Below are 22,852 nucleotides of genomic sequence, written 5' to 3' on the forward strand. Positions count from 1 at the left end.
CCATGTGCACAAACACACAAACCAGAAACGCGGCTACCGCCTCAGCTCCTTCCATCCTTCTTCGTTGTTGTTATGATTTTTGTGCATGTGCTTGTGACCTGCCTGGGCGACGTCACGGTCTAAACTGACGTCACGGTCTAAACACGGTTTAAACAACGATTAAGCGGCGATCGAAACTCATGATGTCGCCGCGGGGTCCTACTACTGGCCGAGTGAGAGGACGGTTCCTGTAGAAGTTCCTACCCCCTCCCTTTACCAGGAACTCCTGCAGTGGAAATACGGCTATTAACATTCATGGCATGACACACTTACCAGTGCGGTAAGGGTACGGCTCCCTGATAGGCATATCCAACTCAATTTTCTTTGAAAAACAAAAACATTGCATCAGTACAGTACATGACAAGAGAAGATGCCAGATAGTACAGACAAATCATTCTTTGCGTAAAATACCTGTACATGTGCTATGGAGTGAATACGTCCCGCCTGTGTTGCCAGGTCCAGTAAGGTCTCTGCATCAGTGTTTTGAGTCTGCGTGCCTTGGTGGACACATTCCTGCACGCATACATACACACAATACACTTAGTATGTTGTCAAGCAAACAAGCAAAACAAGCAATGATATCTAATAAACAGCACTGACACATCTGAAGACAAAACCTGCAGAACACACTGTGGTAATACATAATAATGACCATTTTATACTTTATGATTACATTAGCATTGCTCTACTTTATCCAAATTTTAGTACAAATGCATAAAAGTATTCTTTGAAGTGCTCCATATCTGCAAAAGCAAACAAAAACAACCCTGTTATGATTTTTAAAATTTGCAAGAGCAGAGCCACCGTCTATCATCTAACAATAACTACAGAGGAATTGAAATCAGATTAGGAATAGGGCAAAATGAGAAAAGAAAAAACAGCCCAAACCTAAAATTATTAACTTGACACAAAATCTTTAGCTGGAACAACTGAATAGCTGAATATGGAGCAGAGCACTTTAAAGAAAACTTTCATATATTTGTACTAAAATTTACAAAAAACATTTTAAACGTTAACTTTATGAGACAGAGAAACCTCCACAGCTAGATGCAGCAGCCCTGTCAACTCTTATGATGCCACCATAGAGTTTAGCTAGTTAAGCTAACTCAAGCTTCATTAGTTACTGCCGCAGCAGCTTCATCTAACCAATATTTCCTTATCATAATAGATCATAACTTGTTCGAAACTATACATTTTAATCAGATTATTATATAAATCTAAACTATAAATCCAAGTGAAAGTACCAATAAATAGCCTACATTTTTCCTTACACCAGGTAACATTTAGCAGGTGTTGCTAGGAAGCTCTTCCCATCATGGCGACAGTAAATTAGCTAAAGTTTTTTTTTTTTTTTTTTTTATCATATCGAACTCATATCGAGCCGTCGTTTTTAATGCTTTCAAACATTTTGCTTCTTTTGAATCTTCTAATGTTAATATTAGCTTAAATGTCACTAGCCAACACAACTAAACTAAACTACGCAACCAGTGCTGTAAAAAAAAAAAATAACGCTGTGCCTCTGAACTGAAAAGGCGGTAATGAAACGAGATTAATGTTACCGTTCATTACTTGGTTCATTACGGTAAAGGACGGCAGTACCTCTCCCTACATCTTAATTCATTGACCGGTTTACCGACTCACCCTCCAAACTTGTCACCGACTCACACATCTTGGCAGCAAACCCACAACTTCCCACCACCCAGAGCGGGAACGGAGATGACTGTCACAACACCCCAGAACAACAACAACACTGACTGTACTGAGGAGCCCGGAGCTCAGCCCCGCCTGCTCACCGGGCAGTAGGCCCACAGCCAGCAGGGGCTCAGCTCCCTCTGCTGCAGGGTTTTATTATACTAATCGACTTATTTATAAACTCGATCATAAAACGGATAAATATTTTAGTTTTTGAGGAGCAATCTTTGGCCTGCTGCTGAGGGCTTTGGGTAAATTTCCAGTTACTGTTACTTTACAGTCAGTTGTACTTACAGTGAGATGTAATGTAAGTAATGCAAATAATTGTATTGTGTGTAGATTGATGAGATGTAAATAAATATTGCTAATATGTGAATTGATTGTGTATTGTGAATACATTTTACAAATTAAAGTTTGGACTGATGTACAGTATGTGAATTGATGTGAGATATACATAAGTAGGCCATAAATTGTCATCCATGCATTTATTCTAGAAAAAAACCCCAATTATATTTCATTTTAAAAACAAGGTTTTGTTTACCTTTGTTTGAAACAGGTCAGTCTTAAGCACAACACTACAAAGACTGATCTTAAATGTATGGATTTTACATGCCAGATACACTCAATTTATAAATGTTCACTGGAAGGACAATCAATTTCCCTTCAGAGGGATTAATAAAGTAAACCAACCAACCAACCAACCAACCATAGTGATATTTACATATGATGAAGTGCAGGTGGCTGGCACCTTGTTAACCTTGCTGCTAATAATAGATCCAGTTCCTCTTTTGGTATCTTCAAGCATGCTCCGTCTTCTCACCTAATGATTTGGTGAATTGATACTTAGTAATCACTATATAGCCTACCGTTATCTCAGTCTCAGTGTTGGCCATTGTGGCCTTCTTACGGTTGTATTCTTCCACTGTTGTTATGTTAACTGTGGTTTGTCCTTTGTCTTGTTGCTGTGGACTATTTTTTTTGGTTTGTTTGTTTTTTCAGTATTGTTGAGAACATATTTGTACAATGAGTTAAAGCAGAAGTGAGTGATCCGGTCGTTTTCGCTAATGCTGCGTTCCAGGCAGGCTTTTGAAATCATAAATTACAGCTTCAAGTCACAACTTACGACTTTGTAGCGTTCCAGGCAACCCACTCGTGTTTCTCCGACCTGTTTTACCTGTGAAAGTCACTATAACGGCCACTCGTAACTTCCGACCGGTGAACTCGTACCAGTACGTCTTTTTGTACAGTCTATGTACCAGATTGAACTGGTACGACTTCACAGTCGGAAAAACGAGTTGCCTTGAACGCACCATAACAGTCCTCGTCCCTACGTCGCCACATTCACGGCATCCCTTGGCTGCACACACAGCCCTGCATGCCGTTCTCTCTCCTCATTGGATAAAAACTGTAGGATACGATAAAAGTTTTCTCCTGGGCTCAGAGCAGAGCAGAGTGACTGACAGACCCGTGTTTCTGTCCAAACACTCTATGTAAGTGATTGCTGTCGGAAGATATAACTATTTAAGACTTATATTAACACAAATATATCACTTACTTCTGCTTTAATGTTTGCCTATATGTTTGGACCCCCTCGAAAACGAGATGATTAATCTCAAGGGGTTTGTCCAAATAAGGAAATTTCAATATCGTAGTCGTAGTACACTGTAGTTTGCCTGCTTTGTTTATGCCTCAAATAGCTACTATGTAATAGTTGGGGATATAGGGCAAAATCCCTAGCCAGGCTAGCGCCGCCTACTGGTTCCGGCAAATTTCATTTGCCTCAACAATGTAGTCAGGACACTAGCAATGCGTTTCGGTTTGGACGGATTGGTCCGTCCGCCAGAGCGGACGGACCAATCAGCGAACAGACGGGTAAGTGAAGGCGATGACGTTGAACTCAAGCGCTCAAGATTAACCTATGAGCTTAACCGGTGTATAGCACACGTGACCACCAAGCAGCAGCGATTAGTTGAAGCAAATGTAAGCAACCGCCTCCCGGAAGCAAACGAATCCCTATGGCTCAGGTTCAGACGCTTTTTGAAATGTAATGAAATAAGCGGCTGATGCATCAGGCTACAAAATCCCCACATCTAATAACAATATAATGCAAGTAGTAGTGTAAAGAGTAAATCAACTCACCAGAAATGTTTCTACATGTTCACGACTGAACACATGAGCATAGAATTCAGCACCAGACAGTGTCCTTTTGCAGAGCAAACACAGGAATCCCATTTCAAGCGTCTCATGTCTTGTGATGACATCATGCATGACCAGGAACTGTTTGCCTACAATGCATGTAAAGAAAAGTCAGAAACACCCACATCCACCTCTGATTATGGGCAAGACTTTTTCTTTCCAGCAGTACTCACCAAGCAGGGGGAACCGCTCATTTTCTTTGAGCTTGCTGTATGTTTCACAGTGTGGAACTGCACAGTTGCAGACAGACAAACAGGTAGAAGTCAGATGTCAGTAATCAAGGCACCCAAGTTGTGTTTACTTGTTTAAGGCTAAAGATCATTACAACACCAACCGTGATTCTTTAGGAGAGTTTGGTATAGTTGAAGTCTTTGCATCACTAAAGACAAAAAACAAACAAACAAGGAGCATGTTGTTGAACAGGCTACGAGACAAACATGACCAGAAACAGTTCAAATATTCTCACAGAGCTCATTTCACAGTACAGTGCTCACAGTTTTAATATAGTTAAGTGCAAAGAAAAAAACAGAACTAATTGTTAGGGAGAAATTATGAGGTGATGCAGGAAGAAGAAGAAGCACCAGAGTCCTGGACGTCTAGACTGAAGAAGTTTATGAGGGCTTGATCAAGGAGAACAGACAACACGGGTGCATGATGCTACCAATTCTGAGGCAGCAGACCACACGTTCACATTCTTATACCAGAAAGGTGGACACTGTCCGCAAAGGGAGATGTGTTATCATCCTATTGGCTATTGGGCATAACACTGAGATTAAAGGCTCTGAAGGCTGTGGGGCGGTGCGTGGCGCAGTGGTTAAGGCGGCCGCCCCATGTAGAGGCTACAGTCCTCAACGCAGGTGTCCCCGGTTCGAATCCCGCGTCGGGCAGACCTTTCCTGCATGTCATTCCCCCTCTCTCTGCCTCCCCCTTTTCCTGTCTCCTGTCTTCCTATCTCACTGTGCTATCACATAAAGGCAAAAAAGTCCCAAAAATATACTTAAAAAATAAATAAATAAATAAAAGGCTCTGAAGGCTCTAAATCAGCATCAACAGCGTCAACACCGAGCAGATCAGCTGATGGCTCACCTATTGGGAAATTGCATTCAGAGTGCGCTATTTAAACTGCTCTAGCCCGACGCTGCTTCCTCTGCTGGCTTTTTTGCAACCCACCTCCAGCCCGCCATCTGTTGTGAACCTTTGTATTTGTATTGTATCTTGTGGTTGCTCTGCTCTGTCTGGGTTTTCTTTGCTGCTGCGCTCCCTGCTGCTTATGCCGTTCATCATGATGGCTCATGAAGGGCAGGAAGGTGCTCTTCCTGCCTCAGGCTTTCCACACAAGCACGTGGAAGAGCAGGGGGTCCCAGAACAGTACCATACCGCCAAATGAAACTTGTGCAAGTAAATAAAGATTATTTTGACAAAGTGGTCCTGACTGAAACAAAGTCTTTGTAATTTTAACCATGGGTTATTCAAGGCTAGACAGCAACACTTTTCTGAAATGATTAATAAGAACATCAACAACACTCACGCTCTGTTTGCTATATTATATCAGCTAACCCCCCCCCCCAAAAAAAAGAGACAGTTTCAGAACTCTCTTCCACAGAAAAATGCAATGAATTTGCTTGCTTTTTCAATGAAAAAATCAAATCTATAAGGCTAAATATCAACACAAATCAGCAAAATAATACAATGATTGCCTTCGTATGAAATGCGCTATATAAATAAAGATGCCTTGCCTTGCCTTGGGTTTTACAGTTCCAAGGTGGTGGGAAAGTAACAATGGTTTCTCTCTTCACACGCAAAGTGTTATCTGGTGACGGCGCCAGAGGGGCTGACCTTTAACCACACAAGACTGCATAGGAGATTCAAAATTTTCTCTAACACTAATATCTATACAAGGATTTGTGGCTACTCAATCTATTTTTCTTAGCCATCCATTAACTATTTTTTATATTCTGATATACACTGTTCCTACCTTTTAAGTAACTTGGTGGCATGAGGCTCTGAAACATGAAGTCTGGCAAGTCAAGAATCTGAAAAGGAAAGACAAAACCTACATTAGTAATGACTGGTAATGGTATGATAATTTCTAAATGTCCATGACTTCTTTTTTTTGTGAACAATTATTTTATTTTACATTCATTGTTACAAAAGCAGCAATAAACATTTTCTCCTGGACATGACAAATTAACAGTAAAGGAGATAATCCCGTACCAGCCGCCCACCCCTCCCCTCCCTTTAACAAGTCTACACTGCCAGTACATATGAACGAATGAACAGAATCCTGCTAACAGAGGGTGCAGAGTGGGAAATCAATTTTCTTCATTGCATGTTGTTTTTTTGGTGTCAAATAACTACGGTGTAAAAAATTAAAATGAATAAGCTGATGATTTGGATTCTTGAGGACAATTTGTTATTAGAAAAAAAAAAGGTTTCCATGGCCATTTAGAGATAAATCTTTCTGCCAGCTACTTTACAGCACAAGTGGTCGGTGTGTTGACATCAAGAAACATTTATATAAAGATGAGACCAGACCAATGTTTTTAATGGAGTGTAAGGGCAGTGTTTCCAATTTGCTGTTCCAGGGTACCCCATATGCTTTTACTGAGGATCTTAATCTCAAATAAAAGAAAAACGAAGTGCCAGGTAATTTGTACTGCTGTTTGAGATCTTGAAAGGTCTGCAGACCTTCACCATTACAAACATCTTTAAGTGTATGTACTCCTCTTTCTGACCACGTAGGGAATACAAAAGGATGGGAATCTGTTAGTAATGAATGCTTATGAAAAATTGGAGAATGTTGGTGCCACCTAGTGGTTGTTTTGGTCATCTTCAATGCAGATTTCCAATTGATTAACAAATGTGATATAATGGGACCAAAAATTACTTTGGCCTGTTTAGGAGTGATTGCAGAATATACTACGTCCTGAAGTCTGTAAGGCTGGACTAATTGCTCTTCGATCTCCCTCCATGAGGGTCAAACCATACAGAGAATGGTCTAAGAGAAAAAGCCAGTGCATAAAGTCTAAAGTTAGGAACAGATAGTCCACCAGCAGTTCTGTCATGCTGTATGGTGGAGAGCTTAACTCTTGGTTGTTTCCCCTTCCATATAAATTTTGATATAATAGAGTGGATTCTTTCTCAATACTTAGGAAGGGTGGGGATCATTGAAGAAAATAAATGTATACAGGGTAGGATCAATTGCCTAGACCCAATACAAGCAGCAGGTTTTGTTTGTCCATGCTGTTCATGTTTTAAACCTATCAATTATTTCTGGTAAAATGTGTCTTTTCTCATCGTACAAAAGGAACTGTGTTTTAGGACAAGAGGACAGAAGCTACAATGTCAGAAAAGGGGAAACGTGTCGTCCTGTCTGAGGGGTAAAATACTTGGTCAACAGCTGCACTTCAGATGCTAAATTTCATTACATCAGCCAAGGTCTGTCTAGGTGCTCTGTGCTCTGTACCTTCATCACCCACTGATCTGGTCCCCTTTCACTCTCCTCTTTCCATGCCATTGACTTCAACAAATCCACATCCACCTCATCCTCCCAGGCAAAAGGAAGACGCCAGGGATTCAGGTACAGCTAAAAGACCAAAAACAAATCGAATACAGGTTTTATTATTGTAAAAAAGGAAGACTGCAAACACACATTGTGGTGACTATGACATAAAAACGTTAGACATGCAGACCCACACTTATATTCATGATTGAACTGACTCCACATTAATGCAGCCAATATGAAACATTTAAGAAAATGATCTCAATTAACTCACCAACGTGAGTATGAGATGTTTTTCACAATTCAAGTGTTGCTTGATAGTGTCCTCAAGAAAACAGTCCTTGCAAGCGAAGCACACATAAATATTGTCTGTCTGAACCTGTGTGCTTATACAAGTCACAATCAGGGATGCACCTAATCAAAGAAACAAAGGCAGAACACAAATTATATATTTTTCATACGCACAAACCACAACAACTTGTAAAATGATAACAAGTGGGTCAACTTACCAATAACTGGTTTATTTTGTCTCACGCCATTGCCGATGATTGAGTACAAGCCCAGGTGTGGCATGCAAGACTCTAGAAAAGGAAAGGGGGGAAAAAAAACATTTAGACATGTTTTGGTAAAAAAAAAATCTGCTCTTGACATAAAAACAGATTCACATTTATCCATTTCAATCATGGTCCTGTATGTTTTCACAGACGGAGAAAATTGCACCTTTTTGATCAAAACCATGGGCAGCTTCATCTGAAAGAAAGGGGGAGGACATGTTCACATGATATTTAAATGAGCTTAACAATACACAAAAATATGGGAACTGAGAGAAAGGTGAACATGTACCTTCTCTGCAGAATCTGGTCAACATCTGGGGACAAAAACATTATAAGCTGTATGTCTTCAGTGAGTTATGATTTTGCAGCATATCGTCAACGTCATGATCCATACCTTGATGTGTCTCCGTTCTGTCAGATGTCTCTTATATTGATATATATTATCATAGACAAAACTGCAGTCCTGCCGTAAGGGATACACAAAGGTCAGTGCTTCAAACAAGCTTGTGCTCTCTGTTGTCAAAACCACAGTGTGTATTATGAGTAACAAAAGCATAATCTATCACCTGACACCAAAGTTTGTATCGTGCTGGTGAAGTCTTTGTTTCTTTAAGAGTCTTTGTTTCTTCAGGAATCGTTGTTTCTTCAGGAGTCTTTGTTTCTTCAGGAGTCTTTGTTTCTTCAGGAATCTTCGTTTTTTGAGGATGATACTCTACAAAAAATAAAAACACCAACAGAAAGGTGGTATTTAGTTGTTCACCCTTTGTTCATTCTTCCTCTCTTTCTGGAATCTGGTCCCCCTTAAAACTGACCTTACACAACCAAAACATACTGTGGTCAAATTAAATATCCTGTAAAGCAGTGGATCCCAAAGTTGGTTCCAGGACCCCCAGGGACTGTGTAACAAGAGTAAAGGTGACTATGACACACACACAGTGTGATAGGTTCTTGATTGGTTCATTGATTGGTTCATTGATTTGACATGTTTGCTAATGTATGTAAAGGCAGCTATGGATATACTTTTGTCACCACATGGGACATTACAACTCCCTTTAGTGGAAGTGGCAAATGACTATGGGAGTTTCCAGGACATGTACAGTATAGACAATGGACAGTGGCAGATATGAAGGAAGTTGCACAAAGTCTCCCACAAGTTACCGAAGTGGGAGGAGAAGAATATGGAGATCAGCTATGACTGTTAATAGGACAATTCAAGCCAACCACAAGCGAAATTAAGCGCTTGTTGGGGATCCAGATGGGCTTGAGGTGGAGTCATGTGGAGGCAGGATGGCCCACAAATGACTATCATTACAACTGGACCCAAGGTAGTCACTACAGAGCTGATGTGAAGAATGTGACACCAGTAGAAGCGCCGACGCAGATAACAACGTGGGACAATTCCATCTGTGTTTGTAACAACGGTAGTGGACAGTTTATGGGACTATCTAGCGAAACCACAGCCAAGGGAACGGGCTTGGTATAGGTTTTTTATATTCAAATTACTGGCAATGTGGTAATAATACATATGAAATGTTACCGACTAATTGGAGTGGATGTTGTCATTTGGTAAAGTTACGAATGCATAATGTTGTGATGTTAAGAGGAGAGGAAAACTTTTCCACCAGGAAAAAGCGTAGCATGGCTCAATTTCATAACATACAATCCTATCACTGGCGTATTTCTCTAGGGGAGAAATGGGGACTAGGATTGTTTCCATGGTATGGTGTAACTTTCCTTGCAGATCACATAGATAACATCACTTACACCATGAAAAGCATTTGCTAATGAAACAATTAATGGATTTTCATTTTTGACTGATAATGATAAATCCCAAAGACTTACACTGCTTAAGCATGAGATGGCATTAGATTTCCTCATGGCCAGAACCGGTGGACTGTGTGTGACTTTGAATCTGACTGGAGATGCATGTGTAACTTTGATTCCTGACAATACAGATAACTTTAACAATGTAATAGAAGCTCTACAAAACATCAGAGATGCCTTTGGTCCATCAGATTCAGCAGGTTACAGTTTCAACAATTGGCTGTCAGACAAGCTAGGACCATGGGGTGCAATGATAGTGCAAATTTTAATTCCATGTTTGGTTATGTTTTGGCATAATTTTATGTTTCTGTACCTTTGTACTGACATGCATGAGGGCATTACTGTACAGATGGTTAGGAGATGTTGTAGGAGGACATGTGCAACAATATGTACAACTGCATACTAATGATGACATGGAGATGTTTCCAGTTCCAGGATGGATCCCACCATATTCTGATGATAATGTGACTGTGTAATTTTGATTGTGCTGTGATGTTCTATCTTCATTTTTGGAGTGTATTTTCTTCTTCGATGTGAGCATTGAATGCTCAAGAGGGTGGAGTGTATTGGGACAATACACTCTTGGAGGTTTTTCCATATATGGTCTGTATTCTATTTTAGCTTTTCTCTGCACATTCTATGTGAAGCTGTTACAAGGGTTCAAGTCTATGTATGGTAAAACCTTGAAATGTATGTTTAGTGTTTAGACACTTTACGACCCCCCGTGGCTGTTTTTGTTACACTCAGTCAGCGCGGTGCCAGACCATCTAGGGGTAAGTGGGTGAAAGTTCCCACTACATAGACTTTTCATATAATTCCAGCCAGTGTGTAAGGTGCAATACAAACAGCCCCTATCCCACTGGACAAACTAATTCAAACTGACATGACACTTACCCAGCTTGTTCCCTGGTTTGATGCTTGTGATCAAGGTGCATTGTTTGTTTTCTTTCACGATGGATTCAAGCCTCTTTAGAGCTAAAATGTACAGAAATCCAAGTCAGTAAATCATCATGCAAGAGTTCGTCTGATGGTTTGGTGCTTTCAGAGCAACATACCGGTAGTATGGTAGATGACATGTTGTGTTTTTATACCAAATGTGGTAATCAAATCATTACTTATTCGATTGTTAATTAAAGCAGAAGTAAGTGATATATTTGTGTTAATATAAGTCTTAAATAGTTATATCTTCCGACAGCAATCACTTACATAGAGTGTTTGGTCTGAAACACGGGTCTGTCAGTCTCTCTGCTCTGCTCTGAGCCGAGGAGAAAACATTTATCGTATCCTACAGTTTTTATCCAATGAGGAGAGAGAACGGCATGCAGGGCTGTGTGTGCAGCCAAGGGACGCCGTGAATGTGGCGACGTAGGGACGAGGACTGTTATGGTGCGTTCAAGGAAACTCGTATTTTTCCGACCGTGAAGTGGTACCAGTTCGATCTGGTACGAGTTCACAGGTCGGAAGTTACGAGTGGCCGTTATAGTGACTTTCACCGGTAAAACAGGTCGGAAAAACACGAGTGGGTTGCCTGGAACGCTACAAAGCCGTAAATTGTGACTTGAAGCTGTAATTTACGATTTCAAAAGCCTGCCTGGAACGCAGCATTAGCGAAAACGACCGGACCACTTACTTCTGCTTTAAATTTACTAAGTTGTGTCAATTTTTTTGTCCCTTACTCTTTGTGCAATAAAAAGGTTAACATGACTTGGTATGGTTGGTACAAGGTGGTGCAGCCATTGTGCAAGTCCTGTTCCTGTATTGATCAATAGTAATCTATGGGTTAATCAGTTTCTGTGTCCAGTGTAAAACGAATGGTGAAAATCCACCTTCTAAATAAGACTTGAAATTCACAGATAGGAACTCAGCAGGGCTCAGCTTCACTTCCTGCAACAGAAACACACAAGACTCCACATGAATACATGGGAAAACTTAAACAGGTGCACCATACAATATGCAGTACTGAATTCTGCTAACTATATTACCTTCATATCAGTGTTAGCAGTTGCATGAATTTCCTCTGTCTGCTTTGCCAAATTTCGCATCATGGAGGCGAAGTAAAAGTTATACTCTTGGTAGCATTCCTTTGACAGCAGAGTGGAGGGGTGCCACACTTTCTGCACAGATTAAAACAGATGTGAATTCCAGACAGCCAATGGAAAGACAAACAGCTGTCAGAGATCCATTAGTCAGATACACCAGAAGCTGATCAGAAACTAAAACAAAAGCAAGCACACTACACTGCATCTACAGGATGTTAGATACTCTAGTCAGTACCACTGGCACCACTATAGTACCATCTCACCAGTCTGACAGCATGAATCTTAGCCCATCTTGTTTTTCTAACAGAACTCTCTTGAAGCTGCCAGGCCACAACGACCGTCTATTTAGTTATGAACAGATTATGTACAGAGTCCAGTGCTCTCTACACAAAGATAACAACAAACCCAGTTGGTCGACAACTACACCCTGACCTCCTGGTCTTGCCATCTTGTTGGTTTTGGCATATGCATGTATTCTGTTCTGTTTCTTTTTTTTTTCTTTTGTGTTGTAAAATTGATGAAGATGTTTTCTGAATTTGCACCACATCTGTGTCCTGCATACATTGTCTTAGGTTGCAGTAAATTTGAGCTATCATAGATTACACCTCTTTACTTTACGAATGTCAGATGTAATCACAGCTACTTACAAAGTAACAAAAGATGTGGTCAAAGCTCAGGACATGCTTGATGATCATGTGCTCGGTGAAAGTTAGCTTGCAGAGAGTGCAGAGGTAGTATCTCTTCTCAGGTGGCCCTTCACAGATGCATTCAACAAGGTGCTGCATACCTAAATGGAAAAGGGGAAGATAATTACAACTATGTTAATTATATCTATGTTGGGATACAATAAAATGTATGTGTAAGTACTGCCTTCTATGAGCAAAAATTATATTTTGTAAGGTACATAGGTGTTAAATGGGTACCGACCAAGAAGTGGATGTTTTCTGCTTTTGTCCCTTTGGTATGTTTGGATCAATTTCCTCTCAGACTTGGTAGCTAGATGAAGGGAATAAACCAAGTGTTGATTTAACAACTGCTTTGATTATTTGTGACAGTCTGATTGTGGTCAAATGAACTCCAAAACGAACTCCCAGAGTCCTAACCAGTATAAATAAGAGCTTGGTAAACAAATAACTATAAAATCTGAACAAACCTTCAAGCAGCTTGCGAAGCTTTTCATTTTCATTTAGGGTGTGCATCACTGAGAGGAAGATCAGATCATTTTAATTAATATACATTACATTCTAATTAAACTCAAATATCTGTTAGAGAATCACATACCTTCAGAGTAGGTACTCATTTCAAGCTTTTTAATCAGGCTTAGGGGTAACTCCAGCATCTGCAAAGCGAAATTGTGGTGGAAATGGTAAAATTATCAGAAAACATTGATACGTTTTCAGCTTTTATGTCAACACCACGTTGAGATGGGGGCCAGGTCAACCTGACCTTGTGGAGCAGTAGAACCGGTTGGATTTTGGCGCAAACAACTGTACTCTTAACCCATGTTAAAACCTTCCAAAGATATTATCTGTATTCTGTTTTGATCAAAAGGATGGACTTCTAAGTCCAGCCTCGGGTTTTCTTTTCTGATTCTTGGGCATTCGTGGTTTAACCATTCTCTGTCTAACACAGGTTATTGTAACACTAATTAGGACCTTTATTGCTCTGAAAACTATGTCTCTGATGCTTTGATTTCCACCACATATTAAACTTTGAGTGATTCCATTGACATACAAATAGTCATGTGATCTGCTGCCAATACAATTAAATTGTAAATATGTGCTCTTACTATTCATTATGTGTTTACATTTGTGATTCCAGGTTACAGACCTGTAATGTTCCAGATCCTCTCTCTTTCATCTCCCGTTTGTGCTGATGCCCCAGAATGTCTCTCCTTTCCCTACTCGGCATCCAGGAGAAATTCAGTACATCGGGGTTTGTGTAATTCTAAAACACAAAACATATCATAATATTGAAATGAATTCTGAATTCTGAATTCTGCTTCAAAATTCAAAAACACTGAATTATTTCTCTGAGTGCTTACAAAGTAGTTGATGCAATGGTCACCAGAAGAGAGGTGGTTTAAAATCCTGAATGGTTCACATTTTTCCTCACAGATGTGGCACAGGTAGAAAAAGGTCTCTGTGCGTAAGCTGAAGCATAAAGACAGCATGGACAAGCCTGGAAGAAAGTTCATTTAAAATAGCATAATTACTTCAAACATAATAAGTCATCAAAGGTCAGTGTGATCGCTTGATCCACCAAAAGTATAAAAGTCAAATAAAATAAAACTAAAACAAGCACATGAAGTACAGTTTGTTTATCCCATTAACATTTCAAACATTCAAATTCAAACCTGCTCAAACGCAGGTTCACAATGAAACAAGAACATTCAGACACGTCACACAATCCTGAAGACCACAGCTTCCCAGGGATGAAAAGGCTTGTAAGCAGCCTGTGAGTTGTGGTCTGTTGCCTAGGGATAATAACTAATGAACTTAAAACTTTAAAGTGCGCTTAAAAACCTTTTACTAACCTACGATGGGTGCCTTCATCTCAGATATGGCACGTGAGTTGACAACAGTAATGAAGGGAATGTCTCCTGTGGAGCAAATGCAACAGTGAAAAAAAAATATTACGTCTGAAATACTCAGAAAAACTTTACATTTTACTTACATTTTAACATACAGGCAGAGTGGTGGACATTGGCACAATGAAAATTTACAAATGATCAAATTTCTCAGTTCAAACACTAGGCTATGACTCAGTATGCTTCAAACAAACTAGGTTATAGACTGTGTAATACATCTCTAAACTTGACAACTCTGCATCTACCTGGACGAGACCTGACTTTAGAGTGGTAGAAAGACAGACGAATTGTACAAATCGGAAAACACTGGACAGAACTTTCCCCATTAGTTCCAGACACTGATTCTGGGTTTGTTTGTCATGTAGTGTAAAAATGTGTGAATGAAGTGTAGTATATTATACACCTTAACTTTCTTGCTTTAATATCTTGTATCATCACTATGTATTATGTTCTTCTTTGTATGTGTGCCCTTTTTTGGAACTGAAGGAAAGTGTGAATTGGTGCTCTACTTCATGGACATGTTTTGCTTAGAAGTAAACGAATCGAAGGCAGATGTTATAAGAGAGATAGACGCACATACATTTACAGATATATAAAGATGTTGCATTAGGTGTTTAGTAACAGTAATAGATGAGACAATGAGTGACCCTTGTGAAATGTACCCTGGGAGAATGTGTTTCCTGTTATAATCACATTTTTCCTGTGAGAGTCTTAACTAAGTTGATTAGCCTCGTCTGGAGGATGAATAGGTCGGAAAATTATATAGGCTAGATCCTGTCTCATGCGGTGATTCGTACCTGTGCAGAGAAGTTACATAGTGCAGTTTCAGCCGACGCGACCCGGCTCAGGCTGCAGCAGCAGCACCATTCATCCTATTAACCATTTTTCTACCATTGCAATGAGTATGGAAATATTATTTTAAGGCCAAAAATCCTTTTTCTGCCACAATTAGATCCACACTTTTAGCAATGATGACTGGACAGCCAATTTATAAATGATATAAATATACATTTATTGTTTATTTAAATAAATATAAATGACTAATATGATCATTTTAATATGATGACAACTCGTATTTGATTAGTACCAGCACTTAAAAGAAGCAGAAGCAGCTTACCACCTTTCTTGAACACATCTAAAAAAGAAGCAAACAGGAGACAAATTAACAAACTGAACACAGAGTCTGAATAACACATTTCTTTGGAGGAAAAATGCACTAAATTAATTGTTACATAAAAGTTATGGGTAAATTATTACCTTTTTTGAAAACTTCTTTCATTTTCTGTTGGTGGAGAACAAGAAACATGCAAAGTAGGTTTAATAACGCCAAATGTGGCAACAGGAAAATTTAAACTGTCTTATGATATGAAGTATCTGATCTCCTATCCTGTCTTGTAAAGTGTGTTGTGTTCTGTGGTCTCCTTTCCTGTGTTTTTCCCTAGTTCAAAGGTTAAACGCCAGTTCAAAGCCTTCAAATCAGAGGTTAACCTATGAAGGCTAGGTGCTGTTTTAATCTATGGACTAGCTGGACAGGGACGACTCTCTGTCTGGAGAAGGTGGGTTTCTGGAGATAAGAGAATCATATAGTATATAAAGAGAGTGGTTTGAGCTGAGAGGGGGAGATCTCACATTTAGCTCCAGAGATTCTCCCAGATTTGGGTTATTTTGACACTTTTTTTTTTTTTGTAATAAAGTCTTTCAATACACAAGTGACCAAAGGGGATCTCAGGAAGGTAGAGTGATAGTTAAGATGCCCCACAGACTTGGAGGTCTCAAGGTCAACATCAGCTAGTCACTAGACTTGTAATAGACCTTGTTGTGTTTTTCAACTTGTCGGGCGGATTATGTCACTTTTGATCTTTTGGTCACAAGGTATCATCTTTTTGACATGCATTTGATCCAGTAATCAAAAACACAACTACTTTATGGCACAAACCATTGTTTTTGTTACAGTTGTTCGAAAATGTCCCTTTTTTTTGACAAATCCCTGAAAATATTATAATTAGATCAGGTGTAAAATAGGGTTATTACCCACCTGTTTATGATCCTTTGAGTGCACATGTGTCCGGAAATACAACGGCTTTCGATATGTGAAGACACAGACCTACAACAAGAAAAGTATATCAGTAAATCAGAAATAGAATAAGATAGGTTAACATGAGCGAAGATCTGTGGGTAGTTTCTTTGATGATGCTTTTTCTGCAGTAGTTGATTTTTCAGTGAAGAGATAAATCCAAGATCTTAAGTTCAATGCGCTAAGCCCAGGTCCATTGCTTAAAGCAGAAGTAAGTGATATATTTGTGTTAATATAAGTCTTAAATAGTTATATCTTCCGACAGCAATCACTTACATAGAGTGTTTGGACTGAAACACGGGTCTCTCAGTCCCTCTGCTCTGCTCTGAGCCGAGGAGAAAACATTTATCGTATCCTACAGTTTTTATCCAATGAGGAGAGCAGGGGTAGACAATAAGGGAAATTTGCTTTTGAAGATCACTGGCCCCACCATTCTAACCACCGGCCCAGGACAATAGGTATCGATCCCCATATTAACGAAAAACAACATATCCCAGCCAATTCCTGCGGTCTCGCCATCGAGGCTGGAACTTTCTGATACCATTACTAGTCAATTTCCAACATTCTTGATACTTATTCAATACCACGATCTTGTAGTTTCTTGAGATTTTGGGGGATTATTTTGTTATATGTATTTTAGTGATTATGTATGAGTTGGTATATTTGTGTTTAATTTTTGTATGTTGTTATTTATTTGAGTCTGAGGATTTATATCCTGTATCAGATATTTTTTATTCAATGTCATTAAAGAAGGTCAAAAAAAGTGCTTTTAAATTCATCAGGCTACTTTATTTAATAAATAAATAACTGTTTCACATATTTAGCCTCCACTGTGGTTTAACAATGAAGTAAAAACAGAGTTAAAATGGTAAATATGCCTCAACACAAACATGAAGTTATGTAGTCATTACTTTTATCCTCCAAGTAGTTCAGTGATATAACTGTTGTTCTCATTCATTCACGTTTAGGCTGTTTCCACAGATTGGTGCAAAACTGACTCATTGTTTCATTTTCAGCTCAGTTTTGCGTTTACACACGTTTTTTTGTTGTTGTTATTATGGTCTAAATGTCACGTGACGTGTCACCGCTGTGGCGCACACCGAACAGCTGGCGCCCCAGCGCGAGCTCTGGCCCGTGTGTAACGTTCGCGTCGGTCCCGACAGGACTCGACCCGACGCGCTGAGGAGGAGGGAAGTTTCATGGTTAAGAAAAAGGTTTTTATCGGTTCTTGTGACGACCTTCTCTATGGATACTCTTAGAATGTTTTTCACATGTGTTTTTACATGTGTGCATGGATGATGTAAGTACAAAGGCTATGGATACTCTCTGGAGCTGCAGCTGCAGCTGCTTGCAGGTGGTGCTGCCGTGCCAGGGCACAGCGCTGGCTGCGCACAGAAAGTAGATGTCTCTGTCGTTGATCGGGTCGGGATCTCTTAGCACTAATTACCGAGACGATTTGACAGTTATCATTTCAAACCACAGGGATTTAATGTGAAATTAGATTTATTTATTTACTTGTTATATTTTTTTCAAGGCATTATTTTCACTGGCCCCACCGGGCCAGTGTTTGGAGCGTTCTGGTGGCCCTGACGGTTTGAAAAGTACGTCCGGGCCACCGGGCCATTTATATTGTCGACCCCTGGGAGAGAGAACGGCATGCAGGGCTGTGTGTGCAGCCAAGGGACGCCGTGAATGTGGCGACGTAGGGACGAGGACTGTTATGGTGCGTTCAAGGAAACTCGTATTTTTCCGACCGTGAAGTGGTACCAGTTCGATCTGGTACGAGTTCACCGGTCGGAAGTTACGAGTGGCCGTTATAGTGACTTTCACCGGTAAAACAGGTCGGAAAAACACGAGTGGGTTGCCTGGAACGCTACAAAGTCGTAAGTTGTGACTTGAAGCTGTAATTTACGATTTCAAAAGCCTGCCTGGAACGCAGCATTAGCGAAAACGACCGGACCACTTACTTCTGCTTTAATGCAATACAATTAACACTGTGAGGCTTTCCAATTACCTCCTATGTAGGGAATACATAGAACATATCTGTAAAATATGATGGGATTCTTCTATCTAGATAATCCATCACTGTTTTCAACTTGTCAAGATATAGTGACACCTTGCCAATAACCTTGTACTCATATTTCATGGCCTTTGTACTTACATCATCCATGCACACATGTAAAAACACATGTGAAAAACATTCTAAGAGTATCCATCTCCAAATCCTGTTCCAACCCTGATTTTTACTGAGCAAACCTTGTTTCGTGGTGCAGTTTCCTACATCAGGAAACCTTCTACAATGTACCCAATATTTATGGTTAAGGAAACCTGAGGCTCGGACAGACGGACATACAACACCACACAGCAGAGGGAGAAAGAAACCTGTCAAGGAATTTAAGTGAGTGGAGGGCGGGGTGGTTTTCTTGACTCCTGCCGTAGTCTGACAATTGACACTTTGTTTACATAACTAACTCATCTCCCTGCTCAAAGAACTTCACTGCCATTTACTGATTACAAAGAGTTCTGGATGAAAGTTGTTGTAGAAGAGCGAGAGCTAGGTCGATGACCTGTATACTGATGCCGAAAACAAACCAAACAACAGGAAACATCTGGAAATATTTGGAAATAAGCCAAAGCACACCAGACACACGCACAGTGTTGAGACACCAGGGCCAGAGTGGGACTCATTTTCAGCCCTGGAGTTTCATGCCTCAGACTGGCCCACTTCAGATACTTCGAAGTGGGAGTGGTTTGGGGGTGGGTGTGGGGGGCTTACTGTTTCTCTGTCCTGGTGCTGTCAGTCTAATACACGTTGAAAAAAATTATGTTATCATGTGCCCCTACACACACACACACACCCACCCCCCCCACACACACACACACAGAGAGAATAATGATCGAATGAACTGACATTTAATGCAACAAAGAAAGTATTATTATTATTACTTCCGTACATAATGTAGAAACCCTACTAATAGCTCGCTGTTCCTCCCAAGGCACACAGATGACTGACTGTAAATGAGACTGTGTTTCATGTGATCCCAACTTTGATACAAACTGATTTAAAGTTGTGAATATTAGGCCTGGATGACAGCAATGAGAAAACAGTTTGATACATAGAATGATGTTCCGACGGTCAACAATGCTGTTAAAGTGGTTAGAGACATATTTACTGCTCATACGCGACACGTTCACATTCATTGTGACATATAGCTGTATAATGATATTAGGGCTGTTTTCGACTAAGGATTTTCATAGTCGAATCTGATTCGTCAGATTTTGCCGTAGTCAACTGATCGTCGAACCTTTTTTTTTTTTTTTTTTTTTAAAGATAGCAGCAAATTTGCGACTTTTTCCCCGTTTCAAACAAAAGAGCTAAAACACCCCAAAAATATGGTCGGTGTAAAACAAATACCTTTATTTATTTCCCACACTTTGGATGATTTTTAGTAGCCATTGTGAGCCAGGGTATGCGTTTATGTTACGTTGCCCTGGACAACGCTCCTTTTGCGCGGACTGAGTGGCAAATCAAACATCCCTCAACGTGATGAAGGATAGCGGTGGTCGTGGACACAGAGAAACCAGGTAAAACATGTAGTATCAAAACAAACTGAGGTCAGAAGGACTCGACAATCCGTACATTACGTTGTGTGTTTTAATTAATCCTGTAACACACAGTGTGACCGCGGCAGCGGCAGAGAGACAGACAGGCTCAGTGTTAAAGTGCAGAGGGACGAGATCACAGCTGTTACTCGCATCCCGACTCCCGGCACTTATGATGCGTTCATGACAACTCGGAAGTCGGAAAAAACGAGTTCCTCTTCTGAAAAACCCTGACATGTCAAACTTTAGGATGTGTTAGAGGACTAGCCTAATTCATCTGTCTAACCATCAGAACTATTGACACATGAAACGGTAAACACAGCTGATCCATCGAAAAAAAAAATTACACCTTGAGTTAATTTATTTTCCGTGGTTGAAAGCAGCTTCTTGAATGTAACTCGGTCAAAGTCAGACGTATCCTCACAATGTTTTGTAGTTCTGTCAGGTCATGCATGATGTAGGCATGCTGACAAAGTTAGACCGTCAGACTTCCTTGATTTTAAACTTTGGCGGCTCTGCCTGTTCTGCAGTGACTTCTGAGTACCGTGACGTTGACGCTCCTGTTGTGTGTACTGCTCACCTCCGCTCATTTGAAAAAGGAAAAAAACCTCCGCTCATTTGTGCAACTGCAGTGGGTGATTTATTAATACATAGTAAGAAGCTAAGACTACCGTTTAAACGCACACATCATTTTGAACTCTTTATTAACAGAAAGTAGCCAGATTTTGTATCAAAATAGGCTTTTTATAACGAAAAAAGACATTCTATGTATGTAACAATTTATGCTCAGCAGCCGTGGGCACCCCCATATAGTCAGAATGGTACGGTCTTATGTAGATTCGACTACGAGGTTCATAGTCGAATCAGACCTCTCCGAATCGAATCGTCGAATAGTCGACTTTTGGAGGTCAGCCCTAAATGATATGATATTGAAGGAGACGGAGCTCAGCCCTGGTGCGCGAGCCGCGAGCGATCGCATCAAGCTGGGCAGGAAGTCAAACATGAAACAACGAGAGAATCCGGCCAATTTTCAAAATTAAAACAATTTTAATAAAACACTGCGATTGACAAATAGGTACGACATGCGAGTGCGTTAATATATGCCTATTTGTCAATCTATAATCAGCGCGTGAGAGAGATAGGCCTACACATACACACACACAGCTGAGGGGCAGAAGCGCTTGTCGGAGAAATGCACATCTGGTGCGTCAACAGGAGGGGCGCTGCCGCGGCTGGTGTGTCCCTGCCATTACATAGAGGCCGCCCAGAAACAGCAGCAGCATACGTGATGTTTCAACCCAGTGTTATGATTGAACACCAGCCCCAAAAAAAACCCCAAAAGTTACACTGGCCCTCGCGGCCCAAAAATCAGACTGGCCCACCAGGAATTGTCCCTGTCCTCCCGATTAGCCACTCCAGGCCTGTGAGACACTGTTGAGTACGTTCAAATTCATCTTGGTTGAAGTTGACATCTTGGTTAAAAGTTCAAGATAAGTGAAAGTGAGAAATGTTCCCACTTTTGAGAAATTGAGTTAAAGGCCAAGATTAGTGGAATGGGAATTTGGGAGAATTGGCCAAAACCAGTCTGGTAAACAGTGTGGTATATTATCCTCAATTTAGGTTAGTTCAGGGGTCTCATTTATAAAACTGTGCGTGGGATCGTTACTAAAAGTGTACGTACGCCCAAAAGCCAAGTTTTGCGTGCGCCAGTAAATATTCAGACTTATAAAACCCTGCGTATGCACACTTGCAAGCAAACTTCCCTTTATAAATCACAGAGTTCCTACAAGTGTGCGCAGCTGAATCCGCTTCACGTTCCGCCCTGTACACGCCCTGTTTTAACCGTAGATGGTCAATGCAAACCACCACATGAATGCGATCTGCATGTCAATGAGCCTGACGTGCTCTTGTTCTGTCGGTGTTGTGAATTAGCTGCAGGTGTGAAAGTGGCAACGTGACGTGTTGCCGCAGCTGTTAACGGCGTCAGCGGCACGGAGCGCACGCGGTGTTGTTTTGATGCGCTGCCTCTCTAATGCTGGACCCGGTTCGGCACATAGTTACAATGACAACAGTTATAATCTGAAACGAGTTATTAACCATTCGTCTCCCTCTCCCTCCTTTCTCCTCCAGCGGTGCCGTGGTGCAGAATTACGCACGGGGCTCACCGCTGTATTATTTACAGTAATTAGACTGATCGATAAAACTTTGAATAATTAGCGGAATCAGTTACATTCTGAGGAATGATCAAACATGAAACTTCTCTTGATAACAAGAAAACAGAATGTAACAATTGTGGGAACGATTACTGGATTTTTTTCCGCCAGGGTTTGAGATTTAATTGACTCAAGATCATATGTTCACAGTATCATAGGAACATATAGTTATTTACACCATGTATTTATCCCATGCAGCCGCGGCGTCCTCTCCTCCTCCTGCGCTCTGGGAGTGGACAATATGACGGAGAGATGGTGGTGATTAAATATAGAGAAGGAATTTTGATTTTGAATTTTAAGTTAGATTCTAAGAAGATGTTTCTGAAACACCAGTCCGATGCAAAATAAGGGCGCTGTTGAATTAAATCACCGTGGCAACATGGATCTAACGCATACGGGTTGAAATTAAATGTGTGACGGCCGATAATAAAAACATAATCGTTCTTCTCAATCATCATTTCCTGAGTCTGTCTTCAGTTCACCACCACACCGTCTGTGTCGCCAATTCCCTTTTTCCTCCAAACCA

General features: G+C 40.5%; 1 protein-coding gene across 1 annotated transcript in view; it reads right to left on the reverse strand.

The window, feature by feature from the left end:
• Positions 1 to 22,852, reverse strand: part of LOC146978786 (uncharacterized) — a 63,578-nt gene that overhangs the window by 12,298 nt on the left and 28,428 nt on the right. Inside the window, exons 2-26 of the mRNA XM_085790234.1 lie at positions 16,472 to 16,540; positions 15,694 to 15,718; positions 15,554 to 15,571; positions 14,383 to 14,448; positions 13,891 to 14,027; positions 13,677 to 13,793; positions 13,128 to 13,185; positions 13,000 to 13,047; positions 12,774 to 12,842; positions 12,494 to 12,633; positions 11,790 to 11,921; positions 11,634 to 11,691; positions 10,702 to 10,782; positions 8,550 to 8,695; positions 8,378 to 8,446; positions 8,150 to 8,297; positions 7,939 to 8,010; positions 7,704 to 7,843; positions 7,394 to 7,513; positions 5,903 to 5,960; positions 4,262 to 4,306; positions 4,101 to 4,157; positions 3,871 to 4,016; positions 451 to 552; positions 313 to 361 (exon numbers count right to left, since the gene is read on the reverse strand). Coding sequence (XP_085646360.1) covers positions 313 to 361; positions 451 to 552; positions 3,871 to 4,016; positions 4,101 to 4,157; positions 4,262 to 4,306; positions 5,903 to 5,960; positions 7,394 to 7,513; positions 7,704 to 7,843; positions 7,939 to 8,010; positions 8,150 to 8,297; positions 8,378 to 8,446; positions 8,550 to 8,695; positions 10,702 to 10,782; positions 11,634 to 11,691; positions 11,790 to 11,921; positions 12,494 to 12,633; positions 12,774 to 12,842; positions 13,000 to 13,047; positions 13,128 to 13,185; positions 13,677 to 13,793; positions 13,891 to 14,027; positions 14,383 to 14,448; positions 15,554 to 15,571; positions 15,694 to 15,718; positions 16,472 to 16,540 — 2,170 coding nt within the window. The remainder of the gene's footprint in view (positions 1 to 312; positions 362 to 450; positions 553 to 3,870; positions 4,017 to 4,100; positions 4,158 to 4,261; positions 4,307 to 5,902; positions 5,961 to 7,393; positions 7,514 to 7,703; positions 7,844 to 7,938; positions 8,011 to 8,149; positions 8,298 to 8,377; positions 8,447 to 8,549; positions 8,696 to 10,701; positions 10,783 to 11,633; positions 11,692 to 11,789; positions 11,922 to 12,493; positions 12,634 to 12,773; positions 12,843 to 12,999; positions 13,048 to 13,127; positions 13,186 to 13,676; positions 13,794 to 13,890; positions 14,028 to 14,382; positions 14,449 to 15,553; positions 15,572 to 15,693; positions 15,719 to 16,471; positions 16,541 to 22,852) is intronic.

This window comes from Trachurus japonicus, chromosome 11 (genome assembly GCF_045865225.1).
Source record: "Trachurus japonicus isolate A0001 chromosome 11, Traja_1.0".
Lineage (NCBI taxonomy): Eukaryota > Metazoa > Chordata > Actinopteri > Carangiformes > Carangidae > Trachurus > Trachurus japonicus.